This window comes from Carassius auratus, chromosome 50, assembly GCF_003368295.1.
Source record: "Carassius auratus strain Wakin chromosome 50, ASM336829v1, whole genome shotgun sequence".
Lineage (NCBI taxonomy): Eukaryota > Metazoa > Chordata > Actinopteri > Cypriniformes > Cyprinidae > Carassius > Carassius auratus.
In genome coordinates, this window is record NC_039292.1 from 12,940,650 (window position 1) to 12,967,801 (window position 27,152).

The window sequence follows — 27,152 nt, forward strand, 5'->3', positions numbered from 1 at the left end:
ATTCAATGATCAAATTTAATGCCCAGGCCATTAGTAGGCTATATTCTATGTATTGTACTTATCAGTTTGCACATTTTCATTATTTTGCTGTAGAAGCATCCAGAAATGTTGCTGCAGAGTCAGAGACGTGCCACAAGATCTCGTCACATCCCTATTGTATAGTAAGTGCTGCGTAGTAAAGGTAAGTTTTGTGTAGTACAGATAAGAGTTGTATAGTATATCTAGGCCTAGGACGCACATAATGTGCAGTTGTAGGGCCTTCAGGACAAATTTGTCTAGCACTGAACCATAGCTTTCTCAATATAAGGCCATTAGTCATATTAGAGGCTTGAGGTTTGGCCCTGAGGTACCAGGCTTGGCCATGGCTTCTGAGATACCTGTGGTGGCTGACACTTCCAGAAGTCTCTGTAACAGCCTATGCTCACTGTAGTCTGTCAGGGCAATTGCTTCCCTGAGGTCCCTGTAACGGCCAATGACGCTTGAGGTCTCCCCTGTCATGGCCAAAGTTTCCTGAGGTCCCTGTCACAGGCTGAGCGATTGAGGTCCCTTTCATTACAACCATTAAAAGATGCCTAATTCCCTACTATATTATAGGTGTAAAGCAATGTCAATATTATAACTATAAATTAGTAGTAAGTTCGTATTCATAGCATGTAGTATTTCCAGATTGCATTCATACATATTTATACTTTACAGAACATAATTTTGTAATGGTCATGAAGTAAGCTCTGTCATGACGCAGCGCACGCCATGGCCACTGTCCCTAAAGTGTCTAGTTCTGTTCCAACTGACGTTCTAAACACTGTGTACTTTCTGGATTTCAGAAGGGTCAAATCCTCTCAAACAGCACACTAACTTTTAATAACCAGAAATATATGCCATTTCCCAGGTGAGGATATATGACTATAAATTATTATTTTAATAATTTATAGAATAATATGTTGCATAATGCACATAATTTCTACATTTAACTATTAAAGGTGGGGTATGTATTATTTTCAAAAATACTTTAGAAAAAATACAATCAACAGTAAGGTTTACTCATGATGTAGAGGAGAGAGCATGCAGTGCACAGGATGGACATTAGACGAGCCGAGCATAGACAGAAAGATAGAGATCGTGGATAAAAAAAAACAAAAGAGGAAAACGTGCAGAACAAAAGAAGGATTACGATAAGGCAAGAAGTAGAACTCGGGTAAATATCAGATCAGCTTTCCAGCACTGGTGAGAACTCAAGAAGTGGTAGTGGCCTGTGATCGGACACCAAGGTTGTTTTGTTTATTCTCGATAGTTGAGAAACATTGGTTTCGCTTTGTTTCACAGAACTAATATATGCTGGCTTTTGCTTGAATATGCTTGTGTGTCATGTTCACTTGTTTGTTCATCTGCAGTCATATTTTCATTCCCTTTAGCTATAATAAAGACACATTCATTTCCACATCAGACTGTCTACATTGTCTACGCCTAGACTGTCTACACCTCCTCCACTGGCTGTTTCAAGAGTCATCTTCCAAAGTGTTTTGAAAAGTAAGATAATATGTTTAATACAGCAGATTCTGCCATAATCGTTTCCTTGTGTGGGGTGGAGCTATCAAAATTGGAGCAAGACCCTTTTGGGTTTGCGACATGTTTGTTTTGGTGATTTAAAAAAAATCAGCATTGGCTACCAGAAATCACTTACCCTACCTTTAATGTTAAAATATACCTTTACAGGCCTAATACTTAAACTTTGCCGCAGCTGTGTAAGATCAGCCTAGTGAGGTTGTAGTTTTATGGCTGCTGACGATATAGTGCAGACAAAGTGTTCGTGGGTCCAGTTACTTGTCCTTGAGCCACTGCTAGAAAACACAGTACAAGAGCCACAACTCAAGTCCCCCTCAGCGCTACAGCCCAGACATACCTCGGCACCACGGCTGCAGTACAGGCACCCCTCAGCGCTGCGGCGTCAGTCCAGGCACCCCTCAGTGTGCAGTTAAAGCCCAAGCAGCCCTCAGTTCAGCTGGCACATTCCAGGCCTCCTGAGTGCCACGCACCACCACAGCACCATCTCAGTGCCATGGCCAAAATACAGGTGCATTCAGGGCAATTGCTGGGAGGGGGGCTAAGGTACAGTTAAGTGAGGTTTGTGGAGTGCAGGTAAGAGTTGCAGAGTAAAGGTAAGAGTTGCAGACTAAAGGTAAGAGTTATACATTAAGGTAAGGGTTGTAAACAAAATGTAAGTGTTATTGACTAAAGGTAAGTGTTGCAGACTAATGGTGAGAGTTGTAGACTACAAGCACGAGTCATAGACCAAAGATAAGAGTCATAGAGTCGTGGACTGAATGTAAGAGTTGTGGATGGCAAGTAAGAGCTGCAGACTACAGCTAAGAATTGCAGACTAAAGGTGAGAGTCATAGACTAAAGGTAAGAGTTGTTGACTAAAAAAGTTGTAGTTGAAGACTAAAGTTAAGAGTCCCAGACTAAAGATAAAATTTGGAAACTAAAGTTAAGTGTCGTAGAGTAAATGTAAGAGTCGTAGACAAAAGTTAAGAGTAGTGAACTTAAGATAAGAGCTATTGACTAAAAATGAGAGTAAAGATAGTTTAGGCTAAATATAAGAGTTGTAGACTAGAGTTAAAAGTTATTGACTAAAGGTAAGTGTTGCAGACAATTGGTAAGAGTTGTAGACTAAAGGTAAGAGTCCCAGACTAAAGGTAAGTCATGAACTTAAGAAATAGCTATTGACTAAAAATAAGAGTTGTAGACTAAAGATTAAAGTCGAAGACCAAAAGTAATAATAGTTGTCGACTAAAGGTAAGAGTTACAGACTAAAAATAAGGGTTTTGGAGTAAAGCTAAGAATTGTAGACTTAAGGTAAGAGTTTCAGACTAAAGGTAAGAGTCGTAGACTAAAGGTAAGAGTTGAAGACTAAAGGTAAGAGTTAAAGACTAAAGGTAAGCGTTGCAAACTAAAGGTAAGAGTTGTAAACTAAAGGTAAGAGTTATTGACTAAAGGTAAGTGTTGTAAACTAAAGGTAAGAGTCGTAGACTAAAGCTAAGAGTCGTTAACTAAAGGTAAGTGTTGCAAACTGAAGGTAAGTGTCGTAGACTAAAGGTAAGAGTCGCAGAATTAAGGTAAGAGTTATTGACTAAAAATAGTAGTTGTAGACTAAAGGTAAGAGTTGCAGACGAAAGGTAAGAGTCGTAGACTAAAGCTAAGAGTCGCAGAATAAAGATAAAAGTCACAAACTAAAGGTAAGAGTCTCAGACTAAAGGTAAGAGTCTCAGACTGAAGGTAAGAGTCGTAGACTAAAGGTAAGAGTTGAAGACTAAAGGTAAGTGTCATAGACTAAAGGTAAGAGGCGTAGACTAAAGCTAAGAGTCGTAAACTAAAGGTAAGTGTTGCAAACTGAAGGTAAGTGTCATAGTAAGTGTTTAGTCTACAAAATAGTAGTTGTAGACTAAAGGTAAGAGTCTCAGACTAAAGGTAAGAGTTGTACACTAAAGGTAAGAGTTGAAGACTAAAGGTAAGCGTCGCAAACTAAAGGTAAGAGTCGTAAACTAAAGGTAAGTGTCGCAAACTAAAGGTAAGAGTCGTAGACTAAAGATAAGAGTCAAAGATTAAAGGTAAGAGTCACAGAATAAAAATAAGAGTCATAGACTAAAGGTAAGAGTTGAAGTCTAAAGGTAAGCATCGCAAACTAAGAGTTGTAAACTAAAGGTAAGGGTCAAAAACTAAAGATAAAAGTCGCAAACTAAAGGTAAGAGTCTCAAATTAAAGGTAAGAGGCGTAGACTAAAGCTAAGAGTCGCAGAATAAAGATAAAAGTCACAAACTAAAGGTAAGAGACTCAGACTAAAGGTTAGAGTCGTAGAGTAAAGGTAAGAGTTGAAGAATAAAGGTAAGTGTCGCAAACTAAAGGTGAGAGTGGTAGACTAAAGATAAGAGTCAAAGATTAAAGGTAAGAGTAACAGAATAAAAATAAGAGTCATAGACTAAAGGTAAGAGTCGTAGACTAAAGGTAAGGGTCGCAAACTAAATATAAAAGTCACAAACTAAAGGTAAGTGTCGTAGACTAAAGGTAAGAATCATAGACTAAAGGTAAGTGTCGCAGAATAAAGGTAAGAGTTCAATAAAAATAAGAGTTGCAGACTAAAGGTAAGAGCTATTGACTAAAGGTAAGTGTTGCAGACTAATTGCAAGAGTCGTAGACTAAAGGTAAGTGTCGCAGAATAAAGGTAAGAGTTATTGACTAAAAATAGTAGTTGTAGACTAAAGGTAAGAGTTGCAGACTAAAGGTAAGAGGCGTAGACTAAAGCTAAGAGTCGCAAAATAAAGATAAATGTCACAAAGTAAAGGTAAGAGTCTCAGACTAAAGGTAAGAGTCGTAGACTAAAGGTAAGAGTTGAAGACTAAAGGTAAGTGTCGCAAACTAAAGGTAAGAATCGTAAACTAAAGGTAAGTGTCGCAAACTAAAGGTAATAGTCGTGTACTACAGCTATGAGTCGTAAACTAAAGGTAAGTGTTGCAAACTGAAGGTAAGTGTCGCAGACTAAAGGTAAGAGTCGCAGAATTAAGGTAAGAGTTATTGACTAAAAATAGTAGTTGTAGACTAAAGGTAAGAGTTGCAGACTAAAGGTAAGAGGCGTAGACTAAAGCTAAGAGTCGCAGAATAAAGATAAATGTTCCAAACTAAAGGTAAGAGTCTCAGACTAAAGGTAAGAGTCGTAGACTAAAGGTAAGAGTTGTAGACTAAAGCTAAGAGTCGTAAACTAAACGTAAGTGTTGCAAACTGAAGGTAAGAGTCTCAGACTAAAGGTAAGAGTCGTAGACTAAAGGTTAGAGTTGAAGTCTAAAGGTAAGCGTCGCAAACTAAAGGTAAGAGTCGTAAACTAAAGGTAAGAGTCGCAAACTAAATATAAAAGTTGCAAACTAAAGGTAAGTGTCGTAGACTAAAGGTAAGAATCATAGACTAAAGATAAGTTTCGCAGAATAAAGGTAAGAGTTCAATAAAAATAAGAGTTGCAGACTAAAGGTAAGAGCTATTGACTAAAGGTAAGTGTTGCAGACTAATTGCAAGAGTCGTAGACTAAAGGTAAGAGTCTCAGACTAAAGGTAAGAGTCGTAGACTAAAGGTAAGAGTCCCAGACTAAAGATAAAAGTCACAAACTAAAGGTAAGTGTCGTAGACTAAAGGTAAGAGTTGTAGACTAAAGCTAAGAGTCGTAAACTAAACGTAAGTGTTGCAAACTGAAGGTAAGTGTCGTAGACTAAAGGTAAGAGTCGCAGAATTAAGGTAAGAGTTATAGAATAAAAATAAGAGTCATAGACTAAAGGTAAGAGTCTCAGACTGAAGGTAAGAGTCGTATACTAAAGGTAAAAGTTGAAGTCTAAAGGTAAGCATCAAAAACTAAAGGTAAGAGTCGTAAACTAAAGGTAAGCATCGCAAACTAAAGGTAAGAGTCGTAAAGTAAAGGTAAGCGTCGCAAACTAAAGATAAAAGTCGCAAACTAAAGGTAAGTGTCGTAGACTAAAGGTAAGAGCCGTAGACTAAAGGTAGGTGTTGCAGAATAAAGGTGAGAGTCGTAGACTAAAGGTAAGAGTCGCAGAATTAAGGTAAGTTATTGATGAAAAATAGTAGTCGAAGACTAAAGGTAAGATTCGCATACTAAAGGTAAGAGTCGCAGACTAAAGGTAAGACTTATTGACTAAAAATAGTAGTTGTAGACTAAAGGTAAGAGTTGCAGACTAAAGGTAAGAGGCGTAGACTAAAGCTAAGAGTCACAGAATAAAGATAAAAGTCATAAACTAAAGGTAAGAGTCTCAGACTAAAGGTAAGAGTCGTAGACTAAAGGTAAGAGTTGAAGTCTAAAGGTAAGCGTCGCAAAATAAAGGTAAAAGTCGCAAACTAAAGGTAAGAGTCATAGACTAAAGATAAGAGTCAAAGATTAAAGGTAAGAGTCACAAAATAAAAATAAGAGTCATAGACTAAAGGTAAGAGTCTCAGACTAAAGGTAAGAGTCGTAGACTAAAGGTTAGAGTTGAAGTCTAAAGGTAAGCGTCGCAAACTAAAGGTAAGAGTCGTAAACTAAAGGTAAGGGTCGCAAACTAAAAATAAAAGTCGCAAACTAAAGGTAAGTGTTTTAGACTAAAGGTAAGAATCATAGACTAAAGGTAAGTGTCGCAGAATAAAGGTGAGAGTTCAATAAAAATAAAAGTTGCAGACTAAAGGTAAGAGCTATTGACTAAAGGTAAGTGTTGCAGACTAATTGCAAGAGTCGTAGACTAAAGGTAAGTGTTGCAGAATAAAGGTAAGAGTTATTGACTAAAAATAGTAGTTGTAGACTAAAGGTAAGGGTTACAAACTAAAAATAAGGGTTGTGGAGTAAAGGTAAGAGTCGTAGACTAAAGGTAAGATTCCCAGACTACAGATAAAAGTCACAAACTAAAGGTAAGTGTCGTAGACTAAAGGTAAGAGTTGTAGACTAAAGCTAAGAGTCGTAAACTAAACGTAAGTGTTGCAAACTGAAGGTAAGTGTCGTAGACTAAAGGTAAGAGTCGCAGAATTAAGGTAAGAGTTATAGAATAAAAATAAGAGTCATAGACTAAAGGTAAGAGTCTCAGACTGAAGGTAAGAGTCGTATACTAAAGGTAAAAGTTGAAGTCTAAAGGTAAGCATCAAAAACTAAAGGTAAGAGTCGTAAACTAAAGGGAAGCATCGCAAACTAAAGGTAAGAGTCGTAAAGTAAAGGTAAGCGTCGCAAACTAAAGATAAAAGTCGCAAACTAAAGGTAAGTGTCGTAGACTAAAGGTAAGAGCCGTAGACTAAAGGTAGGTGTTGCAGAATAACGGTGAGAGTCGTAGACTAAAGGTAAGAGTCGCAGAATTAAGGTAAGTTATTGATGAAAAATAGTAGTCGAAGACTAAAGGTAAGATTCGCATACTAAAGGTAAGAGTCGCAGACTAAAGGTAAGACTTATTGACTAAAAATAGTAGTTGTAGACTAAAGGTAAGAGTTGCAGACTAAAGGTAAGAGGCGTAGACTAAAGCTAAGAGTCACAGAATAAAGATAAAAGTCATAAAATAAAGGTAAGAGTCTCAGACTAAAGGTAAGAGTCGTAGACTAAAGGTAAGAGTTGAAGTCTAAAGGTAAGCGTCGCAAAATAAAGGTAAAAGTCGCAAACTAAAGGTAAGAGTCATAGACTAAAGATAAGAGTCAAAGATTAAAGGTAAGAGTCACAAAATAAAAATAAGAGTCATAGACTAAAGGTAAGAGTCTCAGACTAAAGGTAAGAGTCGTAGACTAAAGGTTAGAGTTGAAGTCTAAAGGTAAGCGTCGCAAACTAAAGGTAAGAGTCGTAAACTAAAGGTAAGGGTCGCAAACTAAAAATAAAAGTCGCAAACTAAAGGTAAGTGTTGCAGACTAATTGCAAGAGTCGTAGACTAAAGGTAAGTGTTGCAGAATAAAGGTAAGAGTTATTGACTAAAAATAGTAGTTGTAGACTAAAGGTAAGGGTTACAAACTAAAAATAAGGGTTGTGGAGTAAAGGTAAGAGTCGTAGACTAAAGGTAAGATTCCCAGACTACAGATAAAAGTCACAAACTAAAGGTAAGTGTCGTAGACTAAAGGTAAGAATCATAGACTAAAGGTAAGTGTCGCAGAATAAAGGTAAGAGTTCAATAAAAATAAGAGTTGCAGACTAAAGGTAAGAGCTATTGACTAAAGGTAAGTGTTGCAGACTAATTGCAAGAGTCGTAGACTAAAGGTAAGTGTCGCAGAATAAAGGTAAGAGTTATTGACTAAAAATAGTAGTTGTAGACTAAAGGTAAGAGTTGCAGACTAAAGGTAAGAGGCGTAGACTAAAGCTAAGAGTTGCAGACTAATTGCAAGAGTCGTAGACTAAAGGTAAGTGTCGCAGAATAAAGGTAAGAGTTATTGACTAAAAATAGTAGTTGTAGACTAAAGGTAAGAGTCTCAGACTAAAGGTAAGAGTCGTAGACTAAAGGTAAGAGTTGAAGACTAAAGATAAGCGTCGAAAACTAAAGGTAAGAATCGTAAACTAAAGGTAAGTGTCGCAAACTAAAGGTAAGAGTCGTGTACTACAGCTATGAGTCGTAAACTAAAGGTAAGTGTTGCAAACTGAAGGTAAGTGTCGTAGACTAAAGGTAAGAGTCGCAGAATTAAGGTAAGAGTTATTGACTAAAAATAGTAGTCGTAGACTAAAGGTAAGAGTTGCAGACTAAAGGTAAGAGGCGTAGACTAAAGCTAAGAGTCGCAGAATAAAGATAAATGTCACAAACTAAAGGTAAGAATCGTAAACTAAAGGTAAGTGTCGCAAACTAACGGTAAGAGTCGTGTACTACAGCTATGAGTCGTAAACTAAAGGTAAGTGTTGCAAAATGAAGGTAAGTGTCGTAGACTAAAGGTAAGAGTCGTAGAATTAAGGTAAGAGTTATTGACTAAAAATAGTAGTTGTAGACTAAAGGTAAGAGTTGCAGACTAAAGGTAAGAGGCGTAGACTAAAGCTAAGAGTCGCAGAATAAAGATAAATGTCACAAACTAAAGGTAAGAATCGTAAACTAAAGGTAAGTGTCGCAAACTAACGGTAAGAGTCGTGTACTACAGCTATGAGTCGTAAACTAAAGGTAAGTGTTGCAAAATGAAGGTAAGTGTCGTAGACTAAAGGTAAGAGTCGTAGAATTAAGGTAAGAGTTATTGACTAAAAATAGTAGTTGTAGACTAAAGGTAAGAGTTGCAGACTAAAGGTAAGAGGCGTAGACTAAAGCTAAGAGTCGCAGAATAAAGATAAATGTCACAAACTAAAGGTAAGAGTCTCAGACTAAAGGTAAGAGTCGTAGACTAAAGGTAAGAGTCCCAGACTAAAGATAAAAGTCACAAACTAAAGGTAAGTGTCGTAGACTAAAGGTAAGAGTTGTAGACTAAAGCTAAGAGTCGTAAACTAAACGTAAGTGTTGCAAACTGAAGGTAAGTGTCGTAGACTAAAGGTAAGAGTCGCAGAATTAAGGTAAGAGTTATAGAATAAAAATAAGAGTCATAGACTAAAGGTAAGAGTCTCAGACTGAAGGTAAGAGTCGTATACTAAAGGTAAAAGTTGAAGTCTAAAGGTAAGCATCGCAAACTAAAGGTAAGAGTCGTAAACTAAAGGTAAGCATCGCAAACTAAATATAAAAGTCACAAACTAAAGGTAAGTGTCGTAGACTAAAGGTAAGAGCCGTAGACTAATGGTAGGTGTTGCAGAATAAAGGTAAGAGTCGTAGACTAAAGGTAAGAGTCGCAGACTAAAGGTAAGAGTCGCAGACTAAAGGTAAGACTTATTGACTAAAAATAGTAGTTGTAGACTAAAGGTAAGAGTTGCAGACTAAAGGTAAGAGTCGCAGACTAAAGGTAAGAGTTATTGATGAAAAATAGTAGTCGAAGACTAAAGGTAAGATTCGCATACTAAAGGTAAGAGTCGCAGACTAAAGGTAAGACTTATTGACTAAAAATAGTAGTTGTAGACTAAAGGTAAGAGTTGCAGACTAAAGGTAAGAGGCGTAGACTAAAGCTAAGAGTCACAGAATAAAGATAAAAGTCATAAACTAAAGGTAAGAGTCTCAGACTAAAGGTAAGAGTCGTAGACTAAAGGTAAGAGTTGAAGTCTAAAGGTAAGCATCGCAAAATAAAGGGTCACAAACTAATGATAAAAGTCGCAAACTAAAGGTAAGAGTCATAGACTAAAGATAAGAGTCAAAGATTAAAGGTAAGAGTCACAGAATAAAGGTAAGAGTCGTAGACTAAAGGTTAGAGTTGAAGTCTAAAGGTAAGCATCGCAAAATAAAGGTAAGAGTCGTAAACTAAAGGTAAGGGTCACAAACTAATGATAAAAGTCGCAAACTAAAGGTAAGAGTCATAGACTAAAGATAAGAGTCATAGACTAAAGGTAAGAGTCTCAGACTAAAGGTAAGAGTCGTAGACTAAAGGTTAGAGTTGAAGTCTAAAAGTAAGCGTCACAAACTAAAGCTAAGAGTCGTAAACTAAAGGTAATGGTCGCAAACTAAAGATAAAAGTCGCAAACTAAAGGTAAGTGTCGTAGACTAAAGGTAAGAATCATAGACTAAAGGTAAGTGTCGCAGAATAAAGGTAAGAGTTCAATAAAAATAAGAGTTGCAGACTAAAGGTAAGAGCTATTGACTAAAGGTAAGTGTTGCAGACTAATTGCAAGAGTCGTAGACTAAAGGTAAGTGTCGCAGAATAAAGGTAAGAGTTATTGACTAATAATAGTAGTTGTAGACTAAAGGTAAGAGTTACAAACTAAAAATAAGGGTTGTGGAGTAAAGGTAAGAGTTGTAGACTAAAGGTAAGAGTCCCAGACTACAGATAAAAGTCACAAACTAAAGGTAAGTGTCGTAGACTAAAGGTAAGAGTTGTAGACTAAAGCTAAGAGTCGTAAACTAAAGGTAAGTGTTGCAAACTGAAATTAAGTGTCGTAGACTAAAGGTAAGAGTCGCAGAATTAAGGTAAGAGTTATTGACTAAAAATAGTAGTTGTAGACTAAAGGTAAGAGTTGCAGACTAAAGGTAAGAGGCGTAGACTAAAGCTAAGAGTCGCAGAATAAAGATAAATGTCACAAACTAAAGGTAAGAGTCTCAGACTAAAGGTAAGAGTCGTAGACTAAAGGTAAGCGTCGCAAACTAAAGGTAAGAATCATAAACTAAAGGTAAGTGTCGCAAACTAAAGGTAAGAGTCGTGTACTACAGCTATGAGTCGTAAACTGAAGGTAAGTGTCGTAGACTAAAGGTAAGAGTCGCAGAATTAAGGTAAGAGTTATTGACTAAAAATAGTAGTTGTAGACTAAAGGTAAGAGTTGCAGACTAAAGGTAAGAGGCGTAGACTAAAGCTAAGAGTCGCAGAATAAATATAAATGTCACAAACTAAAGGTAAGAGTCTCAGACTAAAGGTAAGAGTCGTAGACTAAAGGTAAGAGTCCCATACTAAAGATAAAAGTCACAAACTATAGGTAAGTGTCGTAGACTAAAGGTAAGAGTTGTAGACTAAAGCTAAGAGTCGTAAACTAAACGTAAGTGTTGCAAACTGAAGGTAAGTGTCGTAGACTAAAGGTAAGAGTCTCAGACTGAAGGTAAGAGTCGTATACTAAAGGTAAAAGTTGAAGTCTAAAGGTAAGCATCGCAAACTAAAGGTAAGCGTCGCAAACTAAAGATAAAAGTCGCAAACTAAAGGTAAGTGTCGTAGACTAAAGGTAAGAGCCGTAGACTAAAGGTAGGTGTTGCAGAATAAAGGTAAGAGTTGTAGACTAAAGGTAAGAGTCGCAGAATTAAGGTAAGAGTTATTGATGAAAAATAGTAGTCGAAGACTAAAGGTAAGATTCGAATACTAAAGGTAAGAGTCGCAGACTAAAGGTAAGACTTATTGACTAAAAATAGTAGTTGTAGACTAAAGGTAAGAGTTGCAGACTAAAGATAAGAGGCGTAGACTAAAGCTAAGAGTCACAGAATAAAGATAAAAGTCATAAACTAAAGGTAAGAGTCTCAGACTAAAGGTAAGAGTTGTAGACTAAAGGTAAGAGTTGAAGTCTAAAGGTAAGCGTCGCAAACTAAAGGTAAGTGTCGTAGACTAAAGGTAAGAGCCGTAGACTAAAGGTAGGTGTTGCAGAATAAAGGTAAGCGTCGCAAACTAAAGATAAAAGTCGCAAACTAAAGGTAAGTGTCGTAGACTAAAGGTAAGAGCCGTAGACTAAAGGTAGGTGTTGCAGAATAAAGGTAAGAGTCGTAGACTAAAGGTAAGAGTCGCAGAATTAAGGTAAGAGTTATTGATGAAAAATAGTAGTCGAAGACTAAAGGTAAGATTCTAATACTAAAGGTAAGAGTCGCAGACTAAAGGTAAGACTTATTGACTAAAAATAGTAGTTGTAGACTAAAGGTAAGAGTTGCAGACTAAAGGTAAGAGGCGTAGACTAAAGCTAAGAGTCACAGAATAAAGATAAAAGTCATAAACTAAAGATAAGAGTCTCAGACTAAAGGTAAGAGTTGTAGACTAAAGGTAAGAGTTGAAGTCTAAAGGTAAGCGTCGCAAAATAAAGGTAAGCGTCGCAAACTAAAGGTAAGAGTCGTAAACTAAAGGTAAGGGACGAAAACTAAAGATAAAAGTCGCAAACTAAAGGTAAGTGTCGTAGACTAAAGTTAAGAGTCGTAGACTACAGGTAAGTGTCGCAGAATAAAGGTAAAAGTTAAATAAAAATAAGAGTTGAAGTCTAAAGGTAAGCGTCGCAAACTAAAGGTAAGCGTCGCAAACTAAAGGTAAGAGTTGTAAACTAAAAGTAAGGGACGCAAACTAAAGATAAAAGTCGCAAACTAAAGGTAAGTGTCAAAGACTAAAGGTAAGAGTCGTAGACTAAAGGTAAGTGTCGCAGAATAAAGTTAAGAGTTAAATAAAAATAAGAGTTGCAGACTAAAGGTAAGAGCTATTGACTAAAGGTAAGTGTTGCAGACTAATTGTAAGAGTCGTAGACTAAAGGTAAGAGTCCCAGACTAAAGATAAAAGTCACAAACTAAAGGTAAGTGTTGCAAACTGGAGGTAAGTGTCGTAGACTAAAGGTAAGAGTCATAGACTAAAGGTTAGAGTCGCAGAATTAAGGTAAGAGTAACTGACTAAAAATAGTAGTCAAAGACTAAAGGTAAGATTCGCATACTAAAGGTAAGAGGCGCAGACTAAAGGTAAGAGTTATTGACTAAAAATAGTAGTCGAAGACTAAAGGTAAGATTCGCATACTAAAGGTAAGAGTTGCAGACCAAAAATAAGAGGTGTAGACTAAAGCTAAGAGTCGCAGAATAAAGATAAAAGTCACAAACTAAAAGTAAGAGTCTCAGACTAAAGGTAAGAGTCGTAGACTAAAGGTAAGAGTTGAAGAATAAAGGTAAGCATCGCAAACTAAAGGTAAGTGTCATAAAATAAAGGTAAGTGTCGCAAACTAAAGATAAGAGTCTCAGACTAAAGGTAAGAGTCGTAGACTAAAGGTAAGAGTTGAAGACTAAAGGTAAGCGTTGCAAACTAAAGGTAAGAGTCGTAAACTAAAGGTAAGTGTCCCAAACTAAAGATAAGAGTCAAAGGTTAAAGGTAAGAGTCACAGAATAAAAATAAGAGTCATAGACTAAAGGTAAGAGTCTCAAACTAAAGGTAAGACTCTAAACTAAAGGTAAGGGTCGCAAACTAAAGGTAAGTGACGTAGACTAAAGGTAAGACGCATAGACTAAAGCTAAGAGTCGCAGAATAAAGGTAAAAGTCACAAACTAAAGGTAAGAGTCTCAGACTAAAGGTAAGAGTCGTAGACTAAAGGTAAGAATTGAAGACTAAGGGTAAGCGTTGCAAACTAAAGGTAAGAGTCGTATACTAAAGGTAAGTGTCGCAAGCTAAAGGTAAGATTCGCATACTAAAGGTAAGAGTCGCAGACTAAAGGTAAGACTTATTGACTAAAAATAGTAGTTGTAGGCTAAAGGTAAGAGTTGCAGACTAAAGGTAAGAGGTGTTGACTAAAGGTAAGAGTTAAAGACTAAAGGTAAGCGTCGCAGACTAAAGGTAAGAGTCGTAGACTAAAGGTAAGAGTTGAAGACTTAAGGTAAGAGTCTCAGACTAAAGGTAAGGGTCATAGACTAAAGGTAAGAGTCGAAGACTAAAGGTAAGACTTGCATACTAAAGGTAAGCGTGGCAGACTAAAGATAAGAGTTATTGACTAAAAATAGTAGTTGTAGACTAAAGGTAAGCATTACAGACTAGAAATAAGGGATTTGGATTAAAGGTGAGTAACAAACTAAACATAAGGTTTGTGGACTAAAGGTAAGAGTTACAGACTAAAAATAAGGGTTTTGGACTTAAGGTAAGAACTGTAGACTAAAGGTAATAGTCGTAGACTAAAGATAAGAGTGAAGACTAAAGGTAAGAATCGCAGAGTAAACGTAAGAGTCGTAGATTAAACATAATAGTCTCAAACTGAAGGTAAGCATCACAAACTAAAGGTAAGAGACAACGACTAAAGGTAAGAGTCGAAGACTAAAGGTAAGAGTCGAAGACTAAAGGTAAGTTATTGACTAAAAATAGTAGTTGTAGACTAAAGGTAAGACTAACAGACTAAAATTAAGGGTTTTAGACTAAAGGTAAGAATTGTAGACTAAAGGTAAGAGTTGCAGACTAAAGGTAAGAGTTGCAGACTAAAGGTAAGAGTTACAGACTAAAAATAAGGATTTTGGACTTAAGGTAAGAATTGTAGACTAAAGGTAATAGTCGTAGACTAAAGATAAGAGTGAAGACTAAAGGTAAGGTCGCAAACTAAAGGTAAGAGTCGTAAACTACAGGTAAGAGTCGAAGACTAAAGGTAAGATTTGCAGACTAAAGGTAAGAGTTGCAGACTAAAGGTAAGAGTCGCAGACTAAAGGTAAGAGTTGAAGACTAAAGGTAAGCGTCGCAGACTAAAGGTAAGAGTCGTAGACTAAAGGTAAGAGTTGAAAACTAAAGGTAAGAGTCTCAGACTAAAGGTAAGGGTCATAGACTAAAGGTAAGAGTCGAAGACTAAAGGTAAGATTTGCATACTAAAGGTAAGCGTGGCAGACTAAAGGTAAGAGTTATTGACTAAAAATAGTAGTTGTAGACTAAAGGTAAGCATTACAGACTAGAAATAAGGGATTTGGATTAAAGGTGAGTAACAAACTAAACATAAGGTTTGTGGACTAAAGGTAAGAGTTACAGACTAAAAATAAGGGTTTTGGACTTAAGGTAAGAATTGTAGACTAAAGGTAATAGTCGTAGACTAAAGATAAGAGTGAAGACTAAAGGTAAGCGTCGCAAACTAAAGGTAAGAGTCGCAAACTACAGGTAAGAGTCGAAGGCTAAAGGTAAGATTTGCATACTAAAGGTAAGAATTGCAGACTAAAGGTAAGAGTTATTGACTAAAAATAGTAGTTGTAGACTAAAGGTAAGAGTTACAGTCTATAAATAAATGTTTTGGACTAAAGGTAAGAATTGTAGACTAAAGGTAATAGTTGCTCTGAGATTCTCACCTTTAGTCTACGACTCTTACATTTAGTCTACGACAGTTACCTTTAGTTTGCGACTTTTATCCTTAGTATGGGACTCTTACCGTCTAAAGGTTTATAAGCTGCACCAACAGAGTGGCGAGAGATGTCTCCAAATATTTGGCTAATGTTTCTCTGTTGTTCCCCTCCAGACAGCAGCGTGTGACCGCCAGCCCTCGACAGACACGGACTACACAGACCCACAGAGCACTGTGCACCGAAAGAAAGAGAGAAAGAGAAAGAAGGCCGAGCACCGGAAACCCCTCACGTTGGCTATATTTCCCCTCACGTTGGTCAATAAAATCCACCCTTTGGGGAACTCACCTTGATCCTCGTGTCGTGTACTTCTTCACCCCATCACAATATATAAAATAATTGAGTAAGGAGTTGTCATCATAGTACAGAGCCCCTCCCCTTGATATCACAGTCTCCGCCATGTTGGCAGGATCCCGACGGCCAAACATGATTGTTTACATGTGTTGTTAACTCGGTAGTAGAGGAGGTTTTCGCAATTTTCGTTTTACCAAGCCTGGAAGTCACTGCTGCGTTAAAAAACTGCTCCAATACCTCACATGATACATATGGGAAACATAGGAACAATTGAATACAGTTATTTTTGGAGAAGCTCTCAGGCATCCAAAATATTGACCCATACGAGCTCCCTGCAGCGGAGTGGCACATAGAGCTGAACCATTTACCTCCACGCACATATATGGACATTGTGAATTATCATGTTTGTGGTCGAAGTTACTACACAATGCAGGAGTTTAAAAGCCACAGGTCTTTGGAAAGTTATGAGGCTTTCTGTTGTGGCTAGGTCCATCTACAAGCCTCCGGATGGTGAAAACGGCGTTGCACTGGCCAAAGTAAGTTTCTTGCATTTACCAGACACTTCTTGACAAAAAAGACAAAGTATTAACTGCGACTGTTTCATAAACACTAGATTGTAACAAGATGTTCAATGTACACAAACGTTTCCAACATGTTTTGATGTAAGGCAAGGCAAGGCAAGATAGCAGCTGTAAATTTCCACACATAACAAGGAACTGGGCTGTTTCTCACACATTTAGGACTACCCCCTCAGGTCATCCTCAGACATTGCCCCCCCCCCCCCACCCCCAACTATAAGGCCCAATGACCCTCTCAGGTCATACTCAGACATCTGTGTATTCTAAGAAACAGCAATTCTAAGAAAACACATGCATATATAGGTATACAGAAGCAATGTTCATTGAAGTTTTCCACCACAATTTGTTTTCTGATAATACTGTGGCGTGGTGTGTGGATGTCCAGCATCTGTACAGTTCTGCTGCTGTGAGTGCGTCGTCATTTTAGAGTGACTTGAATGTTCATAGTGACCCGTGAAATTGTGGATTACTTTTACTGACCCATGTAGGGAAATTTACTCCAAACCCACCCCCATCTAGTCTACTGTTGAAATTGTTGATCAGCTGTGATTCCAGTTGAGTGCCTTTGTGCGGCGTAAAATGTGAATTATATTCATATGGCATATTAGCTACTATATATATATATATATATATATATATATATATATATATATATATATATATATATATATACTTTATTCTTAAACATATTGAGATTGTATACTTTGATATAACTTTTATTTATACACTGATTATTTCTTTATTTGCTTATTGTAGAACCACAAACACCCATACCCAATAAACCTCTGCAGTATTCATTAAACCCCTTCGAATCTGACCCGTAATCCACTCCTGTGTCCTGATCAACACACAGAGAGGAAGGCTAGAGACATTAGAACCTCCTTAAAACTAAAATCCTGATTTTACTACTCAACACAAAAAATACTTAATGAATAATTTTATTGTAGTTACATTAAATGATTGGTGTTGTGCTGCTATGACTTTACATCACTCAAGTGTCACCTCAGTCAACACTTAAGAATCACCTACTCTTAGAAAAGTCCTACTTTTTACTAAATCAAAGCTTAAGATTATTCTTAAGACTATTTCTGAGTAGTTTTATACATACGGGCCCTGGCTATTTTATTTCAATGATAACATTCAGCAGCAATGTCAGAGCCACAGCCTAAGAACCTCATTATCACAATACAACTCCAGCTCCAGCCACGCTCTACAGACGTGTCCCGGTCCACCGCAGCACCATATCCATGATCATATTATAGCAATAAAACAAACCATTGAAAATAAACTATGGAAATATATTTTTCAATAATAAAGTTATTCTTCCAAAAAACATAAGTACTATTACTAACCACATTTTCATAGCATTTAAAAATTGGTCCAGATACAGTATCTGACAGACAGAATAGTAGAAAATTGAAGTATATTTACATTACATATTTAAGTTTGTTTTTTAAAAACCTTCAATTGAAACAATGTGATGACTATAATTGCATGTTGGGCATATCTTTAACTCACTCTTTATTCCGCTAACATTTAAAATCCAAATTACTTTATTTACAAAAATGTATTGCACTCTTCAATACATGATCAAATATAAATGTGTAAAACTGTAGCTGGGAAGGGGAGGGAATGTGAACGTGCAGCGTCTCCCTCCCTTCGTCCGCATTAAAGTCCCACTGCCGTCCAGATGAAGGTTATTCATAATTTAGATAGAGTTGATAATTTATATCACATGACCTATGCGCTTGTTTGTCTTTTTGTTGCGAATATTACTTATGGACACCTGATGCTTTCATATATATGAACTATGCTTTTTCAGTACAGTTTTTAAGAATACTATGAACATGTACTGTTTTAGCCTATTAATGTATATAGAATAACTTTATTAAAATATGTACAGAGCCAAAATCCCTATGACTGTACATGAGATGTTATAAAAGAAATTAGCATAAAGTATTGTGCATGCATGATCGTACAGGTGTAGATAAACAAAAACAAAGAAACAGTGACAGTAACAAGAAATCATTGGGCAAAAAGTGACTTAAAAGTGCAAAAAGGGAACAGTAGTGTGCCTCAGATATCGTCCTCCGTGACCAGGCAGTAAAAGTCAGTGCGTGCGGCGTAGTTCCTCGAGCCGAGGTCAGACACATCTATCTCTGGGGGTTTGGGTTCAGCCGTCACACTGGGATCTGCAGGAAGCACAGGAGCTTTGGAAGGAAGGGTCTTGTAGATGGGCAAACGCAAACCTGTGAAGGAATCACATTACACAATTTTTTTTTTAAATTTATTTGTAAACACATGTGAAAATATGCAATTTGGTGAAGTTGCAGATATTTATAGGGCCAAAAAATAAGATGATATTCTGACAGCTTGCAATGCCCTTGAGATCTTCATAACAATGTGGCAGATTACTTAATGACATAATATAAATATTAGTTTTTACTCTGTATCTTTATCTCAATAATATGATGACTGAGAGATGAACATATAAATCAAAAGTCTTATGGATCATGTTTGATACTCACATTTTTTACTAAAAATGGCTGGATAATCAAACAGTTGCTTCAGTTCAGTAAATGTTCATGAAGTGATTCCTTGTATTTACTTTATAAAAATACATTTACTTTATAAAAATCATTATAGAATTCAGCAAAAAAGATGCTTAATTTTTTATGTGCTAAAAAATTGTGTAACTTAATTTTAAGGGCCAATTCTCTATTAACTAACGTGCATATTACTAGCATATTAATAAGCAGCTAATTACCAGTGTATTAGGACAAAGGTTGTATTTAATAGTGAGAATCGGACCTTAAAATAAAGTGTGACCAAAAGTATAAACTATCAGTTATACAACAGAAGGCACCTAGTAGAGTGTGTACAACGTTTTTTTTTCAGTAAAGTTTTGATCATGCTAATAATTTAGAAGCCTAAATCTAAAGATATTTGCACATTAAATATAATAAAGTAAGCTTTAGTGTTTAAAAGTGTACCGTTTGTCTTAAATGGACAGTTCACCTACAAATAAATTGAAGAAACATTCTTCAAAATACCTTAATTTGTGATCCACAGCATAAAAAGTCACACAGTAAATGAGTGAATAATTTGGGTGAACTATCCCTTTAAAGGAAGTGTAATCCAGATCATATGTCATTGAAAGAATGACACTGACTGAAGATAAACTCTGTTGGTTAAATAAGCACATTTGTTACCCAGGTCTCCTGCAGGATCGGGGTCCGGTCTGCAGTCCAGGTAATCAGGCTGCTGCGTGAGCATGGGATCTTCATCGCCCTGCAGCAGAGTCTGTGGATCACCAGCAGATTCCCTGTGAAATGTCACCTTGAGCGGCATTGCTAACGCGAGCTCCTTCCAGAAGCCTGAAGAAGGGGTCTGTGGGAAGGGAATGAGAATGATTAGACTTCTTCATACCCTAAATCTCACAGATGTTTTGTGCACTGAGGGTCTCACTATGGAGTGTGCGCCCCAGGTGAGGGTTGTGATTCGGGGCTGGTGTTGTTTCAGCTGGTGACTGATGTCCTGGCTCATGTGCTTCTGCTGTGACTGATATATGATGAAGATGGGCTTCCTCGACAGCTCCATCAAGTGCCACAGACCCTGTCTGAAAATTAAGAACAGCATCTAACATTAAAGCTCATGTCATTAAGAATTTTTTTTTTTCTTGAACTCATTTTTAACTATATTTTGAAATGTAACTTCCACTGTTTAAAACTAGGACACTGTCTAATATTAATCGGGAAATGGACCAAGACATAATATAATAGCATTAGAGAAGATCAAAGAACGTGAAAGTTGAAGTGTCACTGCACAAACTATTTTTTGATCATGCATTTCAAATGTGAAATGAGAGTCTAAAATAACTCATTTAAAGACATTTAAAATCCTCCTTTTTTGGTTTTATATACATACAGGCACATTTAATGTTAAACAACACTGTCTAAGCCCGTATAAAATGTTCAACATTATAGAAATTATGACATTTCTCTCAATAAATTCTTAATTTGCTGCTTATTAATAGTAAGGTAGTTTTTAGGTTTAGGTATTGGGTAAGATTAGGGATGTAAAATAAGGTCAAGTAGAATAAGGCATTAATATGTTCTTAATTAGCACTTATACATGGCTAATCTTTTAGTAATATGAATGCTAATAAGCAACTAATAGGTGTTACCTATACTAAAGTGTTACAGAATTTAATTTGATGTTATTTATACTTACATTTTTCGTTGGTACAGACAATAAATGAACAACACATTGCAAAATGTAGCTTTTTTAAATAATGGACACTGACGCTAAGTACTGTACTATATATTTATAAAAGCAGGGTGGGGTGCGAGACAGTATAAACGAAGTGAAGTAACGCAAATACGCTCGCGATTTTACCTAAAGTTGGTTGTGCACCACTCCTGCTCCAGGTACGACTGAGAGAGAACCACAATCATCCGGCGACAGCGACTAATGTTCATCAGCAGCTCTGCAGATGGCTCTGAAGATGAGACATGATGAAAATGAAAAGTTGTACTTCGCAAATGGACTTTTACTATATGAAACTTTACTATTGTATGTAATTTTATTCACATATGATATTAGTTAAAGTAATGTATGTAATATTGACAGCTAATGGTTGAAATGGGTACTGCAGTCCAAATTCAAAATAGGTTACGACTAGACGGCATACACGAAAAACTACTGGGCATGTGCACATCAATACAGCTTGATTTTTTGACATACTGTACAACAGTAATTACTATTTTTCTATTCTTGTAAGGAGTACTTTTTAGGGTTGGGCTAGGTGTAAACGTGATTTAAAAAATCTAATATGTAGAAAATTCAATATATTGTTAGCTTCCATTTTTGCTGTATCCCTTCTAGCCACAACCTTCAAAATATTGGAGATTTGTTTCTCCCGCCTCCTCCTCAGACTTGCCGTTCACACGGGTTGCCAGATTGAGGATATGCAACATGAACAAGCACAACTGACAATGGAGGGCAACAAGTTTTATACTGTAAGTTTATCAGAATTAGTTGGTTCATCTGTGTTTTAATATGCCTCTAGTCACAGACTTTTTAGTTCAGGTAGAATCTGCGATCTCTGACCCGGTTAATTTGCTCACTTAATGGCTGCAATATGCTGTGTTTTCCATCAACTGGCAACCCTGTGTGTCAAAATACCACAGACTAAGGTCCTGTCTACACGAACGCGGTTATTTTTAAAATCACAGCTTTTTCTACATGGTTTGGCCGTTCGTCCACACACAAAAGCAGCACCAGGCCGCTGAAACCAACATTTTTAAAAAATGCTTCCCAGGGTGGAGATTCTCAAAAAGACAGTGAAACCATAGACATTAAAAGAAATGGACACAGCGACTCCATTGAAACTCAATTGAGACAAGTGAAGCCCATTTTTAGCTATTTTTAGCACTTCCGTTTCTGACGCGCAGACTCAAACTAAGCTTGAAGACATCAGCAACCTGTCTGACAGATGTAAATCTTCTAGTAGCTGTGCGTGCAAACTGCCATCGTTAATCTTGCAGAGACGGCGAGTTTGAGCGGGAAGTTCTTTGGCGTGAGTGAGCAGGAGTAAGTATTCTGATTAATTATTTTGTATAGTATTTTAAAATATTCCATATTAAGTTAATTGCCTGTGAGCTTCTCCTCCTGCCTGTACGGTAATGCGACAGAGTCGAGTGGTTATGACGCAATATTTAGCCTATTTTTACAAAAACTGTTTCTATGGGGCCATAATGTAACATAGAAGGTAATGGAGTCCTTTATACATTGTAGTGTATCTTTAGAAATAAATAATGGACAAATGGAGTCTTTAAACGCCTCAGATGTAAAGTTATTCGCTGTCAAAGTGACGCCAAAATGAATGGGAGTCAATGGGATGCTAACGCAAGTGAAGTTCTGCTACAAGATGGAGGCACGCGGCCGACTTTAACTTCCGGTCGACTTCCTTGCCGCCTGGCTGCTATCTCCGCCTACTGGAAACTTTTTCAGGCTTCCGATTGGCCAACATGGCTTTTCAGTTGAGATAATATCGCCACCTGTTGGTTTTGCATGCTTTGGAAAGTCCATCATAGCATATGATTTCATTTTCATGTGGACGGAATTTCTTTTTTAAACGAAAGAAGGAAAACTCTGTTTATTAAAATATCCATGTACGTGTGGACATGGCCTAAAAAAAGAACAGACATTCCGACACGGAATACACATTTTAAAGCAGAATAACGGGCAGTAGCATTGCTTCTCGGACAAACAAGTAGTATGTGAACTTAACATGTTTCCTAAATTCCTACAGACATATAGTATTTTTATGGTTTAGTACAGTCAAAAACAATTACATGCAGCACCTTTAAACATTCATGTGATTGATTTAACAGATCCTATGGACATTCAAATCTGACTATGATTGTTATTCCTGTGATTCAGTGGTAGAGCATTGCATTAGCAGTGCAAAATGACATGGGTTCAATTCCCAGGGAAAACACATACTGATTAAAAAAAAAATGTATAGCCTGAATGCACTGTAAGTTGCTTTGAATAAAAGCGTCTGCTAAATGCATAAATGTAAGTGAAGATTTACCGGCTCCAGGAAGGATGTTTGTGTCATTGAGCAGCAGTTTATGACTGTACTTGTTCTCCAAATGAGGTTTCAAGATGAAGTTGACAAATTTCCTGTCATTCTCATTGTTGACATATGAGATGTAGGCATCATACATTTTACCATCTGAGAAAAAAAATCAGCAAAAAAAAATCATCATGAAATGGAAATGATATGTGATGTCACAGATGATAAAGGGCTTTAGCATACAGAATGCAGACTAACCATTAAGCTCATACTCTCCATAAATGTTCCTATACCACAGTTTAAAGTTGAGTCGGCACTTGGAATAGACCACCACTGCCAGAGCCAGTATAAGCAACAGGACCACTGATGCCACCACTGCCCCGGTGTGACTTGGGGATTCTGTGGATAAAAAATTAGATAAACCTTATTATCGAGTACACAGAAACTTAATATATTTTACACTTTATTTTTAGTGCAACTGTAAGGATAAATAAATGAAGAATATGAAAAGCATAATATAATATGGGGGCAGTAGTAAAAGGCTAAAACAAGTAATTTGTTTCTTACTGTATTCCTTTACGTTGAATTGCGCTGTGCTGTTCCTCACTGTGCAGAAATACACACCAAAATCAGCCTGATCTCTCAGAGTCAGCGTTAATTCACTGCTCTTGATGATGTGACCATCATCAGGGTGCCTGCCAAATGTTTATGTATATATAAAATCAGATTAAACAAACAGTTAACATTTTTCAAGCATCAATATCGGCTGTGTTCAAAATTAGCATACTACTCATTGTATTTCTCAAGTACGTCTACTATATACTGTATGTACATCTTATGCAGCCTGAGAAAACTGATGATCTACAATCCCAAAATATGCCATATTCAACAAGAGTAAACTGTTAGGAGCATAAAATATGTCCCACAATGCAATCTGCTTGACTTTTTCTTGCACTTGCTAGTTTGTATCTCAGAATACTCAGAATTGCTAGAAAAAAAGTCATAACTGCGAGATATGAATCCAGAATTTTTAAGAAAAAGTCACAAACTGCTTCGAATGAATTGTTTGAAAATCGTTGGAATGTTAGATGAATTAAATGCATATTTTGAGAAAACATGCATGCATGTAAAGCTATTGTAGGAGACTTCCAGACAATATTATGAACCTTAATAATAGCATTTTAAAAACAATACATTGAATGTATTCAGTGTTTGGTACTGTATTGCATCATATACCCACCAGTCTTTTATATTTTGAGGGTAGTTGGTGAGGTTGGTAAGCGGTGTGCCATCTTTGATCCACTCTAGGTGGTCTTTGCAGTCTGGATTGGTGTGGTTCAAACCTATGGAGGCTTTGCAGGTGAGGACGGTGCTGTGGCCAAGAACCACTGAAACTGATTGAGTTTGAGCATGCTGGAACTCTGGAGTGCTGCTACAAAGCAGATCTTTGTTTTTAGAGAAATAAAAGAAAAACAAGAAATAAGTGAGTATCAGTGTGTTACAAAGCATAAAACCTCACTTTGGGCCAAGTAAACTGTTAGATTCTTTATACAGGTAGATCTCTATGAAATGAGCACACCTGAATGACGCTCAGCTAAAAACAATGACTTCTTTATTTGGAGTAATGTTGCTGGAGTATTGTGGAGGATATCCAATCTCACGAGAGATGAGTGAAACCCTATTCTGACTCAACGGTGAGGCCGTTTCTCATCAGCACTGCTTCATATTCCCACATTTGAGAAAGAAATTCTATATCTGCCAACATGGATATGGTATTTCTATTTTTTGCTATGGAAATGGAAATGGGTTCATACAAAGTTAATTTAATGGTCAATATTATGAAGGTTCATTTGAAAGCATGGCTAGTAATTTATCCATTATAGATAATGATGTTTAATAGACTTCACTGCCAACATAAATATTGTACATGTAGATTCCCGGGAGCATGGTTGGGAAACTCCAATGTGAGTTTGTGAGTAGGTCCATAAATCCTTCAACCAACAAACGTTGGGATTTCTTGTATTGGTCAGAAGCAAGATAACCAGGTCAGGATAGTCAGTTTGACCATTGATAAATATTTTTCTCCAGTCTACTCTAAACAAGGTTAAGTTTTAGACTTAAAACGAATATGTTAGTCTTTAATGGATAGTTCACTCAAAAATCAATATTACCCCATGATTTATTCACCCTCAAGCCATCCTATGTATGTGGGATTTTCTTCTTTCAGACGAATACAATCAGAGTTAAATAAAAAAAAGTCCTGGCACTTCCAAACTTTATAATGGTAGTGAATGCCTGTTAAGCTTCAGTAGTCCAATAGAAGTTCAATAAAGTGCATCCATCCATCACAAAAAGTGCTCCACACTGCTCCGTAGGGTTAATAAAGGGCATCTGAAGTGAAGCCTTGCATTTGTGTAAGAAAAATATCCATATTTAAAACTTTATTAACAACCCAGTGGTGGTTAGTAGGTTAAGGTACGCAGAATGGGACAGTAGGCGTGCAATGATCGGGCCCAGCATTTGCGTACTTGTGTAAAGTACTGCGTTTCAGGCCAAGGAACCCAACCAAACTGTTTCATTGGTAAATATAAGATGTAAAATCAGATTAACTGTAGATCCATAACGAAACGTTTCCAACTTCATCCAGTTCTTAAAGCTGACATTTGACAGTTCGATAGAAATAAAGTATTAAGCATGAAACCGAAAGTGCAGAACTAAATTTGCTTGTATTCAAAGCAGGTATATAATGTAGGAAGAAAAAAAAAATAGGAAGAATTTCCTTCTAGAAAATACTGCACTGTTAGTGGCTTTGGACAAATATGTCAGCTAAAACGAATAAGTGCCAAAACCAAGGATTCAGAGTTATGCAGAAGGAAAACATTGTTATGCAAACAAATATTGACCATAGCAGAACAAACTCTTGTTCCAGAACAAATTTACACAGTATTGCTCAGTTTCGGCCATTTTTACCCATGTAGGTCAATCACAATGATCTATTACAGCTACTATACACACACACAGACACAGACACACACACACACACAATGCCAACATGCCTGTAATTCATATAAATGGAAGAGCGATTTGTGTATCATCATGACAACAGGTTTGACAAATGCTTTTTGCTTTATGAATGCACTTGATAGGACTTTACAGTATTACAATAGCCTATTTTTTCACAGTGTCATGTTTAAGTAAGATCACTGTTCAGCACAGCAGCCCATAACTTCATTCAATCATTAATCGAGGCAGCTGAGCTAAACAGGCCATTACCGGGTACAAAGTTCCCATTACAGCTCGAGAGGGTTTTCATTCTGGTAGGCAAACAAGATGCTGAATAAATGCTTACATGGACCGGAAAAACAGCTTCAATGTAAGGGGTTATCAGGCCATCATCACACACAATATTTGTTATGTAAACGTGAAAACAATAAAACTACAGTCATATACATGAAGGTTGAACCATGTTCTAGGACAGGACTATTTTCATCTTGTCGTATGTCAAATTAATCACAGTAGCCTACTTATTGATCACAGCAGTGGTTTGACATTATTGCACATTTTACTATTTCAGATTTCTTTTTCCTCTCACGATTATTACTATAACATTTCACTGAAAACTCATTAATAGCCTGTGTAATGGCAGATTCCACTGTGACAACTTACCCAACAGAAGGTCAAAGTGTTTTACAGGGGCAACAGCAGTAAAAATACAAATAGTTTTGTAAAAAAGCCTTAATGGTCTTAACAATTATTGAAAATAATATTAACTGTAGTAAAAACTGACAACCAGCCCTGCGCTACCATCGATCGATCGATCGATCGAGATAGATAGATAGATAGATAGATAGATAGATAGATAGATAGATAGATAGATAGATAGATAGTAGAGACTCACCTGTAGACCGAGTAAAGGCTAGACATGTCAGATAGAGAATCAAATGACAACGCCACATTGCCGTCCTCTCATAAATCCTTTCATACGAGTAAAAACAAGTTTTTAGTCAAGTTAATAAACTCACTTTAACCGTCAGAGAGAGTGAAATGGACTGGAGCTGCTGTGTGTCATGTCTCTCTGAGCAGCTGGATGTAAACGCGGAAGGTGCGCAGCGGATAAACCGAGTCCGTCGCCAGGAATCAACCTGTGCTGGGAATACAGGGTCACGTGGTCCTACTCACCTGCGCGCTTCTTTAACAGGTAGAGCCGCGCGCGTTCACAATCACATACCGCGCTCTCGAATGAAGCATCAGTAGATAGATGCGGTCTGAGGATCTAAGAAGAAGAAGCAGTGACAGTTCACAGAGCCTAACAAGTTATGCATCATATAACTCAGAATTCAATTTAACTTCATTGCATTACACCAACAGCTCGGAATCTGAATGAACTCGTGAACCTGATCAGCTCGGTTCAGTGAATCACTTGTGAACTGATCCGAAAAGATCCGAATAAAAAAAAAATTATATATATATATATATATATATATATATATATATATATATATATATATATATATATATATACATATACATATACATATACATATATATATATATATATATATATATATATATATATTAACATCATTTATATTTATATTAC

General features: G+C 36.8%; 1 protein-coding gene across 1 annotated transcript; it reads right to left on the minus strand.

The window, feature by feature from the left end:
• Positions 1-17,245: 17,245 nt before the first annotated feature.
• Positions 17,246-26,888, minus strand: sigirr (single immunoglobulin and toll-interleukin 1 receptor (TIR) domain). Its single transcript, XM_026239286.1, has 9 exons — positions 26,451-26,888; positions 23,793-23,997; positions 23,120-23,247; positions 22,811-22,951; positions 22,568-22,711; positions 20,365-20,467; positions 19,435-19,585; positions 19,179-19,356; positions 17,246-18,215 (listed from the first exon to the last, which is right to left on the minus strand). Exons 1-9 carry the CDS (start codon positions 26,506-26,508, stop codon positions 18,043-18,045), a joined length of 1,281 nt encoding a protein of 426 aa, XP_026095071.1. The 5' UTR covers positions 26,509-26,888; the 3' UTR covers positions 17,246-18,042.
• Positions 26,889-27,152: the final 264 nt, after the last annotated feature.

What these genes read in the sequence shown, in the direction of transcription:
- sigirr (XM_026239286.1), bottom strand. Translation starts at nt 26,508, where the DNA reads ATGTGGCGTTGTCATTTGATTCTCTATCTGACATGTCTAGCCTTTACT. An exon ending in TGGAGAGTATGAGCTTAATG is followed by an intron (nt 22,712 to 22,810) that starts GTTAGTCTGCAT and finishes TTTTTTTCTCAG; the next exon opens with ATGGTAAAATGTATGATGCC. An exon ending in CCTGGGGCGCACACTCCATA is followed by an intron (nt 19,357 to 19,434) that starts GTGAGACCCTCA and finishes CCCTTCCCACAG; the next exon opens with ACCCCTTCTTCAGGCTTCTG.